We start from the raw sequence: 19221 nt of genomic DNA, 5'->3' as shown, positions 1-19221 counted from the left end.
AATTTTTTAAAAGCACCTTCTCTTCTCTAGCTTGCTTTATTTTATGAATACAGTATATGATACAAGTACATACAAAATAAGTGCTAATCAACTGTATGTTACCAGTAAGGCTTCCAGTCAACAGTAGGCTACTAGTAAAGTTTTGAGGGAGTCAAAAGTCACATGCAAATTTTTGATTGTGTAGGGGGTCTGGTTCCCCCACCCTCCTTACGTTGTTCAAGAGTCAACTGTACTTGGGTATGGAATGCACTGAAAATAGCCTTTAGAAAAGTTTTACTAGCATTGACCTTTTACTGTAGATTCATCTACCTGAGAAAGATGTCATTAGACTCAATTTTGAATAAGAGACCAGGTAGAGAGTTACTGTTAGGGAGTATTTTTTAGAGTCCTGTCTTTGCTCCTTAGATCTTACAGGAACTCAAGGATGGTCCTTAACGTGGACTGATGCAAATATGAGTATCAAGTTATGTAGTAACAAAGTGACACAGCACATGCCTTCTAATACTAAAGTACCTGGCAGCAAAGCAACCTGTCCTATACGGAGTCTGAGTTAGGAGAGAGCCAGATGATTCTGAAAGATGTCTCTACCAGTCCACCCTTCCCCTGCATACCTGAAGGCCCCCCATGTGTCAGGCTGTCCTCACAACACACTCTTCAACTGAATCACCTCTACAGACTTCCACTCCCTTGGGTGTGGTCTGGCATAGAACTCTATTCTTCATAATCTAATCCAATCTCTCAGGCCTGAGGCATAATTTACCGCAGCACGTTGATTTTACATTCTTAATTCCCTATTCTTGAGTTTTGAAAAGGGCACTTCATCTTGAGAAGTTACCAAGTATTTGGCGAAAGATTAATACACATGAACTAATGAGAGAAAAAGCAAGTACTTACTTTGTGGAATGGGCTAGGGTATATATAGTGAGGGTTAAAACCATCAGGATAGGTAACAATAATCAGAAGAAGACTGTAAAATATGGAGCTTTAATTTCTGACTAAACCACTTACTTGGTCCATCACAGACAGGTAGTCACCATAATTTAATTTCTTGCCTCACTCTCCCAAACACACATACACGCCCTGGATGCCAGTCTAGTACTCTAGTCCACTGGATCAGTGAACAGACAGACTAGGATCTCTGCCCTCTTGGAGCTTATGCTGCAGTGGGGAAATACAAGACAATGGTCATATGGTGAAAAGTGCAATGGTGAAGAATAAAGGAGAAAGAGGATATAGGGAATGCTAGCGGCTGGGGAGTTGCTGATTTACGTGGGATGCCCAAGGAGGTCTCACTAAAAGATGGTATTTGAACGGAGACCTGAAAGTGGTAAGGAAATAAATCTGGAAGTCTTAATGGGCATACAATGGAAGAACATTCTGGGCAGAGGAACAGCAAATGCAAAAGCCCTGAAGACAGGAACATGCTTGGCAAGGCTGATGAAATAGCAACGCACTGAAAAGATTTAAAGAATGAATAAAAAGATGTGGTCAGTGAAGACGGGGGTGGGGAATGGATTATATATAGCACACTGTAGTCCACTCTAAGGACGTGAACCTTTATCTGATATGAGAAGCCACTGGAGAACGTTAAGCAGGAATAAGAGAATCTGATTTACATTAAAAACAACAATAACAACAAAAACAACTCACTGGGGACACCTGGGTGGCTCATTCGGTTAAGTGTCTGCCTTCACTCGGGTCATGATCCCACCAGGGTCCTGGATCAAGTCCTGCATCCGGCTCCCTGCTCAGCAGAGAGCTGGTTTATCTCTCTCCTTCTGCTGCTCCCTGTGCTCTCTGTCAGATAAATAGAATCTTAAAAAAGGGAAAAAACCCCATACTACACTGTAGGGAAACAAGGGCAGACAGAGAAAACCCATTAGAGGACAATTACAATTATGCAGGCAAAAGACAGTGGTAGCTTGGACTAGTGACAGCACTTAAAGTGTGGATTCGGAAAAACTCGAGTTGGAGCCAGTAAGTTTTAATGATAACCTGCCTGTGGTCTGGGAGTGAAAGAATGGCCAAAGAGGCCCCAACAGTGGCCAGGAGAGCAATCAGAAATATGAAGTTGCCAGTACCGTCTAGGATGATTCGATGGGGATGGCAGAAAATAAAGTTTGGTGATTCGATATGATTGAGGCGTAGGAGAGAGGAGCAAACTGGAAATAAATGTTTGGGAGAAGTCGGTGGGCACTTGAGACTAAAGTGAGTTGAGAAAAAATAATTAAAAAAAAAAAAATAAAGAGAGTTGAGAAAAGAAGTCCAAGTACTGAGCTCTGGGGCAAAATGTACACAAATGTTAAGAAGCAGTTTTATTAATAATCACCCCAAACTGGAATTAATCAAGGTGCCCTTCACCTTGCGAATGGATAAACTATAGTAAATCCTTATAATGAAACAGTATCCAAAAATGAAAAGGAACAAGCTGCTGATTTGCAAGATACACCCATAAAACATGGATAAATCTCAAATGCATTTTCTAAGTGAAAGAAGTCAGACCTTAAAACTTACATATTACATGGTTTTGTTCACATGACACTCTGGAAAGGTAAAACTATACGGATTGGTAGCTGCCAGTGGACGGGGGTGGCAGGGAGAGGGAGCAAGGGAAGCAGCGGGGTAGGGCAGAGCTGACCTGGGGAATTCTGAGGGTGATGGAGCCGCTCTGTACAGTACTAGGGTGGTAGATACACAACCGAGTGCATTTGTCAAAAGCCATACAACCGTCCACCAGGAAGAATAAACTTTAATGTGTACAAACTTTAAGTATTAAGTGGAAGATGCAATGATCTCAAAACGGAGTGCAGATTTTGACAAATGCATCTAACTGTATTATAGATGTATGGCAATCTCACAAACGGGGTTCAGTAAAAAAGGACCTGGGATCTGAGTAATTTTGGAAAAAAGCATTTTAATGGGAAACTATCCAGCTCAAGACTAAAGAAACTGTAGTTAGTAAAGTTTCTCATAGGGGTAGTATGTGTTAACAATTCCAAAACTGCTTCACATACATACTGGGGTTGAACAAGTAAAGGGACAGTGGAAGATGGGAACCATAGCTCTCAATGACAGAGAATGAACAGACAGGCAAGGAAAAAAGGCTAGAATGAATCATGTGGTACTAAGCTAGGGTCAGAGATATCAGGATGAGTTCATGTTTCACTTACTATACACACAGATATATAGGTACAGAAAAAACTTAAGGTATGTGTATTGTAGGACTCTGATTTCTCATTTGGTGTCTGCCATTATGTGACCATTTAGCTATCTCTGCCATCTACCTGCTTTTCCCCCTGCCACAAACATATTTCACAGCTTTTTATGTCCAGGATTATTGTGAGGATAAGAACAAAGACATAAGTCTAAAACATTTTTTAAGTATTTTATTTGCCACAGAGAGAGAACAAGCAGGAGGAATAGTAGGCAGAGGGATAAGCAGACTCTCTGCTGAGCAAGGCCCGATGTGGGACTTGATCCGAGGATCCCAACACCATGACCTGAGCCGAAGGCAGACATTTTTTATAAAACCATTACACTTAAGGAATTTTGCTTGGGTTTATGTATTTATTTTTGGCCCGAGGTGGTCCTGATGCCTTGTCTATTCACTCCTCAGAAGGCACTGCCTCTCTGTGGTGATGAACATTATAAGTTCAAAATGTCACTAGAAAAAAAGTCATTTCACATGTTGCTGTGTGAACATATATAATGCAAGTATTTATATACTCATATGTGTAACTTTTAAGGTACACGTTTTAAGCCAGTCAATGTGAAAACTGATGTGACAAATAAAGCCTACATTCCCAACTCAGTACACACCCATAGCATATATTAATGTCTAATGAGTTTCACAAAATGATTGTTTTTTCTACAATAAATGTGTGCTATTTCCTAGTATATTCCCTTTCATTTTTTAAAAATGCTGGTTTTGACCCAACGAAATTGAGTTTACAAACAACTAACAAAACTGTTCTAGTAGCAGTTCCCCGAGAGTAGTCTACAGACCCTTTGGGATGCCTGAAACCCTTTCAGAGGTATGCATGGCCAAAACTACTTTCATAATACTAAGACACCATTTTCCTTTTTCACCGTGTTCGTCTGTTTTACCCACAAACGTGTTAAAACTGCTGCTACCTCAGCATGAATGAGGTCCTGGCATCGGACTCCACCAAGTAGCCATAGTATTCTTCACCACTACACACTCTTCAGTTTTAAAAAAGTCAGTTTTACTTAAAAATGTCCTTAGTGAGGCAGTAGAATTTTTGTTAAACCTGGAACATTAATGACATGTCTTTTTAATATGTGACAATGGAAAATACACAATAAAGCACTTTTGCTCCATACCAAAATACAACAGCTTACAGAAAAGAACTTGGGTTGCAAAATGAACTAGTCCCTTTTTTTCATGGAACACCATTTTTGCCCAATGGTAAACCTAACAAATTATAGTTAATCAAGTAAAGATATCAGGCATTTTCACTAATATGTATAAGCAACCCTGTCACTTTAAGGAAAACAAAAGACCATATTTGTGTCAATGATAAAAATTTTCAAGAGAAAACTTTGGAAAAATTTTATCTGCCATCAGGAGCACGACGGGTTGCCAAAACTTAAAGACTTCTGACAAGACGGGGATTATATTAACTAATGCTATTTCTTGGTGAAAGATCTGCATAGCCGAGTTAACCAACATTTTCCAAATGACTGATACAAAATCATTCATGGCTAAAAAAATCTGTTCAAAATACCAGAAAAATCAGTTGATTTTAATGTCACAGAACACAAAAAGCTCACTGATAGGGCACCAGATTTCAAGCTGTAAATAACTACTAACATACACTCTACCACAAAATATATCCATAATGATCTAAAAATGATGTTAAAGTAATTTTTTCCAACTACGTTATCTGTGAGATGGGAATGTCTTCAAAGACTTTAACCAAAACAACATATCACAACATATTGAATGTAGAAGCAGATATGAGAATTCTAGCAGTTTCCTAATAAGCCAGACTTCAAGAGATTTCAAAAAAAGTAAAACAAGGCCACTCTTTTAACTAATTTCTTGTTTTGGAAAATATAGCTACTTTTCCATAAAAATGTCATTTATGTTAATATTGATTGTATTATATTAAATGACTTTATAAACATGTTTATATTTTCTCTTGTTCTACTTTCTATCATATTTATCGATATGCATATGAATATATAACCCACATAAACAAAAGTTCAGTGGGTCCTCAAAATTTTTTTAAGAATGTAAAAGGATCTGGGCACCTGGGTGGCTCAGCTGTTAAGCGTCTGCCTTCGGCTCAGGTCATGATCCCAGGGCTCTGGGATTGAGTCCCATATCAGGCTCCTTGCTCTCTTCCTCTCCCACTGCCCTGCTTGTATTCCCCTCTCTTCCCGTCTTTCTCTGTCAAATAAAAATCTTACTTAAAAAAAAAGGGGGGGGGAGACTATAAAAGGATCCAGAGAGTAAAAAGTGAGAATTTCTATTCTAGATGAACCATCTTTTATTTTTTTAAAAGATTTTATTTATTTTTTTGACAGAGAGAGAACGGCGAGAGAGGGAACAGAAGCTGGGGGAGTGGGAGAGGGAGAAGCAGGCTTCCCACTGAGCAGGGAGCCAGACAGGGGGTTTGACCCCAGGACCCTGGGATCATGACCTGAGCTGAAGGCAGACACTTAAGAACGGAGCCACCCGGGTACCCCGATCAACCATCTTTTAAGTATAGACATCCTGTTCTGAGGGACATAAAATAAAATAAGGCAATCCCCTGGGAAGAAAATGAGAACTTTTTTTATCTTAAAAAAACAAAACAAAACAAAAAAAACCCAAAAAACAATAGATTGAAAGCAGACATGTATGTAATTGATATAACACAGAGCACGTATCTAAATTTGTTTTAAACTGGCAGAAGATAAAATCACAGAAGCTGGGAGGTCACTGCTGTAAAGCCATTTCCTTGCTGCTCCAGAGAGTACAAACACCCACAAATCATGGATACTCTTTCCTTACCTCCCTCTTTTATTTCTGCTATCCAAACTAGATTTTTCTGTACTTCAAAAACATTCTTTTCAGGGGCACCTGGGTGGCTCAGTGGGTTGAACCTTTGCCTTCGGCTCAGGTCATGGTCTTGGGGTTCTAGGATCCAGCCCTGCGTCTGCTCTCTGCTCAGTGGGGAGACTGCACCCCCCACTCCGCCCACCAGGTCTCTCTCTGCCTGCTGCTCTGCCTACCTGTGATCTCTCTCTCTGTCAAATAAATACATAAAATTGTACAAAAAAATTATTGTCATAAAGTCATGAAACCAGAGAAAAAATCAGAAAGGATTTGGGGAAGTCCCAATGCATTTTCTTTTCTTCTTCTAGTCCCCAAAATGTATGAACTTACTTAGTTATTTCTAAAGGCTGTATTTTCCAAAACGTTCTGGTAATATACAGACATCATGTCAAAGCAAGCACAAAATCCCAAGCTAGGAATTAATAAGTAAAACTGAACACCAAAGACTTCTCGTATTATTTTTGTGAAGCCAACCAAGACTCAGACCCACATAAGGACTGCAGGGTAGTAAGGCAATGTAAATTTGAAAACAAAAGAAAGCAAAAATTATGGGGCACCTTTCTTCCCTCCCCTACTCACCCTAAAATAAAAAAAAAAAAACAAATAAAAAACAATGATGCCAGTGGCAGCTAAGGATTACTTAATACTTAACATGCACCACTTACAAATTCTGCCTGCTTTGACTGCATTTTCAATTAAACCTTTTACAAATCCTAGGAGGCAGCTACTCTTATTATGCCCTTTTTACAATGAGGAAATAACTTATTTTCATTGTTTCTCACCTGGTTGTTGTTTTTTTTTAAGTAACATTCATTTTTTTCTTTTAGAGTATGAACCGATTTAAAAAAATTCTTTCCATGGGGCACCTGGGTGGCTCAGTGGGTTGGGCCTCTGCCTTCAGCTCAGGTCATGATCTCAGGGTCCTGGGATCGAGCCCCCCCGCTTTCCCCTCTCTCTCTGCCTGACTCTCTGTCTACTTGTGATCTCTGTCTGTCAAAAAAAAAAAAAAAAAAAAAAAAAAAATCTTCCTACACATAAAACCATGTCCGATTCCCAGATTTCAAGCCATCCTACTTAAGCTTTATGCCATTAAAGGGGTTATTATATGGAACTTTGAAAAAAACCGTCCAAGCTTCAGAATAGCTCAACATCCAAAGCCAATCTTCTCAGGCAAGACAGGACAAATAATTCATCCCTGTGGTAATTAAGATACTGAAAGTATAAAATTTCAACAAAACCTGTTAAACTTTATCTGGCAGTTATACTGGCTTTCAGGTAAACTTTATTATATGTATTTGGGGATGGGTATTCTTGATTTGACCCCATATTGTATTTATTTTTTCCCCCCAAAGTTCATTTCTTTCCCCAGGCATTTTACTAGGAAAAGTATCAGCTGTCATCCTGAGTGTGGTACACATTATATAAATTATACAGGCAATAGGCAGATCAAAATAGCTTCATTTCTTATCCTAGCTATGATTTAACAATAACACTTCAATCCCCTGCCTTTTCTTCTTTCTATAACCCTATTTCCATTTCCATTTAGAACTGGACGCCTTCATTCCTTACATTAATACCTCACAGATATTTTACTTTATAGGAACAAATAACTCTCACCTCCCTCATGAGAGCCTTTAAAGATTTGCCAGAGAGTTGAGATTTAGATTCCTGAAATATAGTAGTAGTATGTAAACATCCCCTGTTTAGTCCTTTCTTTCCCAGAAAACAAAGCAGAAGTAGGCTAATCACAAAAATACAGAAAATATGTTTATTCTTTATATCAAAGCTGAAGGAACAGGCAGACCACAGTATCAGTGCCTAAGAGTGCCAACCATCAGAGGGAAATGATCAGGGTTAAATGAAACACTTTCACACCAATGATCAGAATGCTGGACGAGAATCATAACGGTTGAGACCCAAACTGGCTGGGCCTACCCATTCAACCAGTCCTAAGAGCATTTAGAAATTACACCAGAGAGACATCTGTTCACATGTTTCTAGTTACTCAGCAGTTGCATACACTGGAGTTTGCCCAAACAATTCAGCCTGTGAATTTCTCTCAAAATTAGTTTGAGCTTAGTCTCCTGAAACTGTGGCTTGGCAAAAACTGCTGATTAAACACCAAAAGCTAAAAAAGACCAGGATAATCTGCATACACACCTGGGAGGCTGCTGGAGCTGACCAACCTGGGCCCAAGGAAACCTCAAAGAGCCGAGTACACAAAAATTGTTAAGCTACCTACATCACAGGAAGGCATCATGGAAACAGCAATCCTTTGCTACCATCTACTGGCCACGTGCTGAACTACCTCAGAAAGTTCACATCATTCCTTCAGTAGCAAGCAAATTTTCAATTAGCTTTCTTAGAGTTCCTGAATAAATGCAGCCACCTTCAAGATAAATTAGTGGTGACAGGCAAAGATAAGCAACATAATCAGCTTGGATTGTTGGGTATGAGATATATTTAATATTTATTGAAAAAAATCAGTAAATAAAGATTTCCAGCTTCTCTGCCTATACAGCTTTATGATTCAAAAGCCCTAGTGCCTCCCTCTTCCTTCCACATGGCCTGCTTCTCTGAAGCTGTCCTTGACATTTGAACTACAAACCCTGTCCTTTACTTATTAGACTGTAAATTCCAAAAGGGCAGGGACTGTGTCTACTTTGTTTACGACTTCCTCGAACACCTCGCCCAGGGCGTTTAAAACTGTTGACAGAAGATGCTGAAACTACTATAACACTGTATATGTGTATATTTTATATATGTATATGCCAACTAAACTGGACTAACAAATAAACACACACACACACAAAGCCAAGAGAGAGCGAAGTGCCAAGGAACCCTGTCAAAGTCCTTGGCTCTTCACAGGTGAGGACACTGAGGTTCAGAAGTTTAAGTGACTTGTCCCATTTGGTGAGACTGTAGTTGGGGCCCTCTCTCTGTGTTAGTACACAGGTCCACTGGTAACTGCACATAAGCACCTTCAAATTTTGTGTATGAATGTGGACGTGAAGGACATTAATTCCTGGATCCTAGGAACTGGATTCTAAGTGCCAATTTAGGAAGATACCATTTTCTGGTGAGGATTAAATATTTTTAGTCAGTGTCCAGTCTTCAAATCTGTTATTCAGCATCATGGATTAAATGTGACAGGCATGCACAGAGCACGTAGTACGTGAAAGTACTATGGCCAAAGCCTCAACTATTCTCAGTACCATCAGGCTATACAGTTCAGCAGAAGCAAAAACAGTCTTAAACACAGGAACTCAAGTTAGGCTGGCTTGCATCAAACCCCAGCTCCTCCTTTTACTAATGAGATCCTGAACAAGTTACATTTTTGGGGCCTCAGTTTTTTCATCTGAGGTTCACTCTAATTTACTTCACTGGGTTACTGGGAGGATTGAGTTAAACTAGATACACCTAGTAACCCTAAGTGGTCAGTTAAATGTTCACTATTCTGTTCTATTTAGCAAAGTTCACTTCCTGGGTTTAAAGAGAAGGCTGGCTCTTAACATCTAAGAGCCCACATGCCATACTCCTTCCAAGTATTTTCATTACTCTTTCCAACAATCCACCAAAGTAGGTCCTGCATTCACTATATGATAGAAACAGATACTGAGGCTGAGACATCACGACACAGTTTTTCAAGACTGCACAACTCCTGAGGCGTCTGGCCTTGGAGAAAGTTATCCGCACCTTGGACTGTTGCTCATCAGCATCTCTGACAGGACTGACAGGACAACTGCAATGGTGCCTTGCCAGGGCACACACAGGAATAAACAGAGGTCGAATTCCACCTTCTCCGTCTGCCGACGTCACTGCCACCACAGCACACGCACTGGCATGGCACAGAGTGTACAGAGCAGTGTTAACAGCCTGCGTGGCATTACTAGAGATACCAAGTGAAGGTCATGACTCTAACCTAACATGTCTAAAAATACAAACACCTAGACACAGCGTGACAATCCAAACGACCTTTCTTCACTAGGCAGCAGTCACAGACTAAACAAGAATGCGAAAATGTTTTCCAGGCTAAGCCATACCTTCAGTCATGCCAGATTCATCTAGAAAATATCACTAAGAAGGGGCGCCTGGGTGGCTCAGTGGGTTGGGCCACTGCCTTGGGCTCAAGTCATGATCTCGAGGTCCTGGGATGGAGCCTTACATAGGGCTCTCTGCTCAGCAGGGAGCCTGCTTCCCCCTCTCTCTGCTTGCCTCTCTGCCTACTTGTGATCTCTGTCAAATAAATAAAATCTTTTAAAAAAAGAAAAGAAATTATCACGGAGGAAAAAGAAATCTATCCACAATCAAAGCTTAGCTTAAATGTTTTAACTGGTGCTCAACTGTTGGCTGACCAACCATTTGTACAAACTGGGTTTTTCTAGCATAATGGCTCTGAAGTGAAATATGAAAAGGTAGAAACTGACAGAACCTGGTGGGATAACTGCTCTCCACTGAGACATTAAGTTTGTATTACTACATGATGCCTAAGAAAATGGTCTGTTTTTAGTTGTGAATGGAAAAATGAAAGCTAAAAGGAAAAATCTACTGATTAATACAGACCTTTTCCTTTGTGATCAGGAGTCCACCAACTATAACCCATGAGCTGCATCTAGTCGGCACCCCTGTTCTGTACTGCTGGTGATCTTGCACATTTTTTAATGTTTGAAAAAAAAAATCACAATAATAGTATTTCATGACATGGGAAAACTGTATGAGATTCAAATTTCAGGGCTGGAAGCTTACGTCCTATCCAGGGCTGCTTCCATAATACAATAGCAGAGCTAAGTAGCTGTGACACAGACATTAAGGCCCACAAAGTTTAAGATATTGCCTACTTTTCAGCAAGAGTTTGCAGACCTCTGTTCTAGATTATACTGAAATGAGATTTTATAGCCACTCTGTATGTATTTCACAAAACCAATAAAGGATTTTCAGTTACCTGAAATAAGGGAAAACGATTTTCACATACAAATTTCCATGGCCTACCTTGAATAATTAAGGGACATGAAGAAAAAGAATGATCTTCATAATCTGAAGTGAAAATGTTAACAGCTTTAAAATCTCTATTCCCACCACTCATTTTTAAAATGGGGATTGAAACAAATAAATTAAAAAAAAAAAGAAAATGGGAGTTGAAATATTATACTCAATAGGTCACCAGGTATGAAGCAGAACATACATTCACTCTCTCCTTCCCAAGAACTTTCAGGAATAAAGTAGTTGTATTCAAATTTTTATAAAGAATGAAACAACAGTATGGGAAGACAAGAAAGGATGCCATCAATGAGCCAAAAATTTGGAAAAATACCAAAAGGTAGAAACAGACAGATATGCATTAGCAGAGAAAACCAGAGTAAAGGAAAATACAGTACAAGTTACCACAGGCCCATTAAACACGGTTCTTCCAAGAGAGCTCTGAAGAAACTCAAAGCTGAGTCAAGAAAGACAAAGGGCAGGAGAAGCTGAGGGGCAATTGTTAGGGTAATTCTCTCAACTATGACTTCTGAAAACAGATGAGCTAGTTGCCCTGCTTCCCTCTTAGACAGAAGCCAGTAAGGGTGGACAAAACCAGAGAATGCTTCAAAGAAAAGTGGGATATATGCCTCCAAAGGGCTACCAAGGGTGACAGATCTAAAGGAAAAGCAGACCGGGGGAGCCTGGCTGGCTCAGTCAGAAGAGCATGAGACTCTTGAACTTGGGCAGTGAGTTGAGCCTTACGCTGGGTGTAGAGATTACTAATAAATAAATAAAAATTAAGAAAGCAAGCAAGCAAGCAGACAAGATCAAGGTCTAACTCTGACCTAAGAATATTTAAAGAGGAGTTAAGTCCAGCCTGCTCCCTCCTAGGGGAGCAGACCTGTCCACCTACCACATAACCCTCCCACTTACAGAACACATAAACTGCTCTCCCCTTTAGAAGAGGCCTGAGGGAGAAATAGGAATACATATCTACATTTAAAGCTACAGGAGAGGTCGCCTGGGTGGCTCAGGCATCCACCCAGTGGCTAAGTGTCTGCCTTCGGCTCAGGTCTTGATTCCTGGGTCTGGGATTGAGCCCTGCCAGCCACCAAACCCCCTATCAAAGGCTTTCCTGCTCAGTAGGGAGCCTGCTTCTCCCTTTGCCTGTGCACTCTCTCTCTCTCTCCTGAAAAATAAATAAATAAGGCAAGTAAACAAGCTACAAGACAGTATTATGGACGTGAAACAAGAATAGGATTCTATCAAAAAAGGGAAAATGTCTAGAAATTTTAAATGACCCAGAGAGACACCTGGGTGCTCAGTCGGTTAAGCGGCTGCCTTTGACTCAGGTCATGATCCTGGGGTCCTGGCATTAAGCCCCGCATTATCAGGCTCCTTAACAGGGAGCCTCCTTCTCCCTCAGCCTGCTGTTCCCCCTGCTTGTGCCGGCTCTCTGACATATAAATAAAACCTTAAAAAAATTAAAAAAAAAAATGACTGCAAAATAGAAATACTCAGAAAAACTCACAAATGGAGAAGCGATAAAGACATTAAAAGATGAGGGAAAAGGGCATGTGGGTGGCTCAGTCGTTAGGCATCTGCCTTTGGCTCAGGTTGTGATCCTGAGGTCCTGGGATCGAGGCCTGCATCTTCTCTCTGCTCAGCAGGAAGCCTCTTCTCCCTCTCCCACTCCCTCTGCTTGTGTTCCTCACTCACTGTGTCTCTCTCTGTCGAATAAATAAAATCTTAAAAAAATTAAAAAGTTAAAAATAAAAAACGAGAGAAGAGATACACAGTATAGATCTACATGGCCACCAACCTAACAGGAGTTTAAGAACATGAGAGTAAGAGATGACAGAGTTGATTAAATGATCCAAAAAATAAGACACTTTTCCTTGTGCTAAAGAAAGGAGATTCTAGGGGCACCTAGAATCTGGTGGCTCAGTCATTATGTATCTGTCTTCGGTTCAGGTCATGATCCCAGAGTCCTGGGATGGAGTCCCGCATCTCCTTCCTTGGGGAGCCTGCTCCTCCCCCTGCTATGCTTGCTCTCTGTAAATAAATAAAATCTTAAAAAGAAAGAAATAAAGGTATGCCTTTAGATTAAATGGGTTTGCCCAATGCTGAGACATTTTTCCTGATGGAATTCTGGAACACAAAGGATAAGAAAAATCCTGTAAGCTTCTAGAAATAATCAATACTCATAAAGACATTTAAAGTTTTGAGGAAAAAAGATTTTTATTAATGGGCATGTTACTCCTGTAATTTTCTAAACACTTAATTTAAAAAATCATCATGGCTTTTTACCAAATAAAATTCAGAATGAACCATGTGAAAGAGAAACTAATTCCAGAATAGGTCTCAGCAAACCTATTTGACCTAGAAGATCTGAAAGACAAAGTTCTTTCCACAGTCCCTCAATAATGGCTGACATTCATGACAGCAAAACATAAAAAGGAAATATAAAACCATTGTATTTACGTATCTTTAGAATCTGCAAACTAATTTACTTTGTACACTGGCACAAGTTTATCTGGAGACGGGCAATGGACCTGGCTCAAGGACTTTCAGAAGCTCAAAGAGCTGGGGGAAAGGAAGTCAGTGGGAGCAGGCACAACAAGATTAAGGGACTCCCTGGACATTTTACTGCATCAGTTCTTTACTCTAATTTTGTCTGCATTGCTAACTTTTATTTTCGTGGACTTTTCATACTACTCCAATTCTGAAAATGGAATAAAACTGGCTTTAAAATTTTCCTTTTGGGGTGTGTGGGTGGCTCAATTGGTTAAGCATGCCTCTTGATTTTGGCTCAGGTCATGATGTCAGGGTTCTGAGATTGAGCCCTGGGCTCTGAGCTGGATGTGGAGCCTGTTTAAGATTCTCTCTCTTCTTCTGCCCTCCCTTCCCAAGCTCTACCCCCACAGCCGAGAATATACACATGTACATATATAAACATATATGTATATAAAACATACAAACATATCTGTATTATACATACATATATACACATATACATATATATAAAATTTTCCTTTCTGCACAATCCCTCATAATTCAATAGCAGAATCTAACTTTTGGAGGCATGGGAATCAATGTGTTGGTAAGAAACTTCTAGCAGGCTTCTGTGCATTTAGTAAAACACACCTCTTCACTGGATGGGTGTCCACCTGTGTGTGTGGTCAGTAAGTGGCTGTCAGTCTGGGCTGTACATCAGAATCACCAGATGCTCAAGCCTCATGTTAAAATTCAGAAGATCAAAGTGTGCGCAAGCATTTGTTGATACTAGAAAGAGAAGAGTATTTCTTGGGGGGGGGCATTCAAATATGACTAATAATTTTCTTTATCCTTCTTTCCCCCTCAGCACTCCTGCCCACTCCCCTGTCAAAGAATTCATGGTAACAGTATGTTAAGTGTTGCTTTGACACCATGTGGAGACTAGAGGACAACTAAAATTATCCACTTGAGGTCTTACTCCTTCCTGTGGGAAGGCTGGTTTTGCCTTTTTTTTTTTTTTTTTAAAGATTTATTTATTTTAGAGAAAAGAGTGTGCACAAGTGAGCATGTGGGAGAGAGGCAGAGAATCTCAAGCAGACTCCATGCTGAGTGAGGAGTGCAGAATGGGGCTCCATCATACCTCCCTGAGATCATGACCTGAGCTGAAGCCAAGAGTCAGACATGTAACAGACTGAGCCACCCAGGTGCCCTGGTTTTTGCCTATTCCAACAATAAATCCAAAATACTTTAGCTGCTTTTTATGAAAATACAAGTGAGTTTAGTATGAAGCCAAACACCCGTGCACATCATCTTAAATTTCTCAGTATTTATTCACGTCTATAAATCCTGATTAGAATTTAAGCAAATACAGATGCTTCCTCACTTCTTCCTCCTCCAAGAAATCAGAAATTGCCTCACTTCTCCTTAACAAACATCATTGAAACCTACATGGTTTTATACTTACCCACCTACCCACTCCCAAAGTTGTACAACTACACTGATCCACTTCTAGTACAACGTCAGACTCAAGTTTCCTTCACTGAACTTTCATAAATACACCAACTCTTCCCCTTTCATAAAGCCTGCTTTTGTTCTGGTAAATGTTCTTGCTCAGAGGCTTCCAAAATGTCTGGGGGCCCAAGCTCACAGACTCTAACACTCTTCCAGAATCCTCTCCCAGGTTTCTCGAACTTTCCAGAAATACATACCTTTGGAAAGAGGTGTGAAGCTTATAATATTCTCCAAGATTTCCAGAAAGAATCACCTGGGGAACTTGTTAAATATACAACTTAACCAGGCTTCTCCCGGAAGCAACTGACTGAAGTACGTAGGTCAAATACAAGAAATCTATATTTTAACAAGCGTCCCAGATTCTTGAAGTACCTCTTTTTCTGATGGTGTTCATCACGGCTTGCATACCTGCCACCTTCTCACGTCCTCTTCTCTCCCCATCATCCACCATGCTCCCTTCCACAGATGTACCCTCCTTTTCACTATTTAAAGCAGTTTTTTCCCAGTGAATCTACCAGCCACACTGATTTCTGTCTCCTCAATTCCTGCTGAATGTAGTCATATGATACAATATGGACCTTTTAAGTGTACTGTATTCAATAAAATTTCTGGATTGAATGAATCTTTTCTAGGCAAGTCCAGTGTTGAGATAGCAAGCAAGATTAAATGACTTGCAAATGTTCGTATGTAAGTGTGCTAAATATGATTCTGAAGACACGATTATTAGGTCATATGCCTCTAACAGCTCACTATTTAAACTCTTAGCATTGAATGCTACAGGAAAATGATACCTTAGTTCTCCCACAAGGAAAGCAATTTATTCTGTAGGAACTTGGTAATTACAAGCTTTCTCATTTCTTCTCTCTCATAAACAGCTTACTCACAGAGCTAAGGGACATACTAAATAGAGTCGCCTCCTGAAATGAGCTGGTATTTGCTTTAAAAATTGTACCAAGAAAAAAAGCAACATGTTCCAGTGGTTGTGAACAGTTAATTCAGCCAACTCTTAATTATCTGAGGAGGAGGGATCTGGAAGACTGCATTTAAAAACCCACAGATGACTCCTGACTGCATTTCATCTAGTACAGTAACTGTTGCAATTGCTGCTTCTTTATGGGGGTGCTGTCCTTGTGTGAGGAAGACAGCAAAACACTGAGATTATCTCCAAGTTCCCCTTTAAATTCTTGTAACATCTAGGATTTGATGACTGTACTCACCTTTCCAGTGACCTCTGACTGCCAAGGGGCACAAATTAGGAAGAAAATGATTATCAAATGGAGTCAAGGATTGGGACTCATTACTTACCCTCCCCCCCCCAGCCCCTCAACAACAGACTCTCTTGGAGGGAAGAGTAGCTTTCAGCTACCTAAAGACTTCTCTTGCCAGATGCCTAAACTTTGGGACATACAAGAATAATCTGGAATCTGGGGCCCACCAATAAGAAGTCTATTAATAGGTCTACAGTAGGATCCATTAATCTGCATTTTTAAAAGCACCTAATGCTGGTTCTGAGGCTCTTTGGAAAACATTTTACAGTCTCTTCTCTCACCTTGCTGCATCCATGCTTCATGCCTTTCCCTTTTTGCTCCTGCCTTTTCCCAAATAAAATATTTTAATTTCTTTCAATCCTAACCATGTTTCAAGATTGAGCTCAAATATCAATCATGTTTTGAAGGCTAAAATGGTCATCTTTGCTGAAAGGGACTTCCCAATCTCCAGCACCCGTGTCATGTGCAAACTTTAAGAGAAGAAAAGGTGTTTCATTTCATTAAATAGTTATTTTTTTGTGTGCAAACTCTTCTCTTGTTAGGGAGTAAAACTCTGCAAAGGCAGACTAAGGCTCACATGCTTTCACCTCTTATAATAAAGCACCTACAGTATGTGTGCAGCATTCTGCAAAGACTTCTCAAATGAAAGAGATCAAGCAATAAGTGAATAAGTGAATGTGTTCCCATGTTTCTTCTAACAAGTAGCTAAAGTTAAAACTGTAGGAAAAAGGAAAATCTTCTAGATTTTGTAGTAACTGAGTTACTAAAGTTATGGTACTTTAGTACCATAAAAGGTCTTTCAAGTTCTTTATTTGTAAAACTAGGGTTTTCAGAGACTTTTAAAAAGTTCATTAAACACCTTACTATGTTAAAAGCCTAACATTCCAAATGCTCTCTCCAACCTGACCTTTTTTCATCAGCACAGTTAGCCGTATCTGTGTCACACGAGCTATCTATATTCCCATGTACCACTACTGACTAACTTGGCCTGAGGGACTCTTGAGATATGAGTTGGTACAGAAGAGATCAACTGGTTTTCTTTTATTCCTTCTCCCACCTCCAACCTAACAACGACCTGTTGAAAATTTCCAGCAAGAAAGAACACTAACAGTTATTAGGTGGCACCCATTCTAACAGCTATTTCACAACATGCCAAATTCCTGTAAAGCTCGGGGGTGGGGGGGGGGGAGAAACCCTGAGAATAGGAACAGTGTAATTTCATGTAATGAATGTATTCATCGCGCTATAAAAACCAAAAAGCCAAAAACCTGAATAGGACTGTCAAGTCCACCCTTTCTAAAGACTATAGAGTTTGGAGTCTACAGCAACCTGGTGAACCATCCTAATTTTAAAAGTATGTCTCTGCCAAACCACTCACCAATCATAATCTGGGAAGAGTTTAAAGTCTTAGTTCCCACTCAATCACTTTTAGATTTTAGATGATCAATTTCATTAATAAAAGAAAACCACATTAAACATATTCTTTCTACTGCTCAATTTGCCCTAATTAAATTAATCCAAAACTTTCTGAGCAAAATGAGGTTATTTATAATGCAGGATGGTTTTGACGAATGTCTTGAACAGCAATAACCTAACTTGAGCACTGCCAAAATGCACTGTATAGGGGGATGAATTGCCAGTTTTGAAAGAGAACCTTCATTTTTCATTTTTGAAAGTATCATTAATTTGTATGTAATTTGTAGACACGGTAAGGTGTCCACCGGCAGAAACGGAGGTCGCACAAAAGGGAAAGTCCAGGGGAGGTGATGCATAAAATTGGCTCTTGACAAGCGGAAGGCATCGGCTTTACAAGATCTTAACCCGGGTATACAGGACACAGACTAGGTAGTAAGAGTGGAAGGCTCAGGAAAAAAATCCAAATAAATGTAAAACAAGTAAATGTGTATTACTATACGATTAACATGACTTAATAAAAAATTCGTAACATCTAAATCATACAAGTGACATGATTAAAAAAAATCACTTGAGGTGACTTTTTCACACAAAATCTAGCGCAATAAGAAGTAAAACAGACAAAACAGACACAAGTTAATTTGCGGCCTTGGAAGGGGCAGGTGTAGCAGGAAGTCAGGAACGCGGAATGCCAAAGGCACCGCATCCACGGATCACGCGGGACCCCGAACAGTGTTCCAGTTCTTCCAGGACGTGCAAGCCCCAGGATAGGTAGGGCGAGGAGAAAGCGGAAAAGGGAGGAGGGGAGGACCCGCTTCTCGGCCTGACCCACACCCCAGCAGCCCGGGACTTCCCATTCATTCCGCGCCGTCTCCAGGCGGCGGCCGCGCTCGGAGCCGCGGCGTTCTCCGCGCAGGAGCGTGCACTCACCTGCTCGCGAACACGACCTCGCGGCGCCCGAGGCCGCGGAGGCCGCCACCAGGAGCCGGGGGGACGCGGGCCGGGGGGCGGCCGCCGGCGGAGGCGACTGGCGGCGCAGTCCGGGAGTGGGCAGGCGGCGCAGGCCGGACGCGTCTCTCTGCAGCAGGGCGGAGCAGAGCCGCCGCGGGCTCTGATACATGCCGGGCGCCGCCGCCGCCGCCGCCGCCGAGGCCCCTCACGCGCGGGAGGAGCGGAGCCTGGCCGAGGTCGAGGCCGACGAACCCAACAGACTCTCGGGAGCCGTCCGAGCGTTTGCTCTCCCGGTCCTCGTCGCCCGGCCCGGGCCTCGGGGCAGTCTTGGGCAGGCGAGCCCGAGATGGACGAGCAACAGCAGCTCGAGCAGCAGCGGCGCCGTCTGCTGCGGACTGGCGAGAGCTAGAGGGTAACCGGCGAGCGCCGCGCGCTGACAAAGCGGGCGCGACCAAGCGAGACCGGGAGGGGGGGATCATGGGATCGGACCCTGGCGCGACCAGGCTGGGGTTTCCGGACTCAGGATAATACCATTTCGACAGGAAGAAGATCTTA

The 19221-nt window shown here is 41.2% G+C and overlaps 1 protein-coding gene across 2 annotated transcripts in view; it reads right to left on the bottom strand.

The window, feature by feature from the left end:
- The window catches only part of NOCT (nocturnin), a 28216-nt gene extending 9233 nt beyond the window's left edge, over positions 1-18983 (bottom strand). Inside the window, exon 1 of one of the 2 annotated variants that reach the window (XM_013064523.2) lies at positions 18646-18983. In XM_013064523.2, coding sequence (XP_012919977.2) covers positions 18646-18835 — 190 coding nt within the window. In that variant the 5' untranslated portion in view covers positions 18836-18983. The remainder of the gene's footprint in view (positions 1-18645) is intronic. The other variant, XM_045069921.1, reaches the window with a different exon arrangement.
- Between the last annotated feature and the right edge of the window lie 238 nt (positions 18984-19221).

The sequence above is a fragment of the Mustela putorius genome, unplaced genomic scaffold (assembly GCF_011764305.1).
Source record: "Mustela putorius furo isolate JIRA1106 unplaced genomic scaffold, ASM1176430v1.1 tig00000083_pilon_pilon_pilon, whole genome shotgun sequence".
Taxonomy (NCBI): domain Eukaryota; kingdom Metazoa; phylum Chordata; class Mammalia; order Carnivora; family Mustelidae; genus Mustela; species Mustela putorius.
This window is presented reverse-complemented; position numbering and strand designations above follow the sequence as displayed.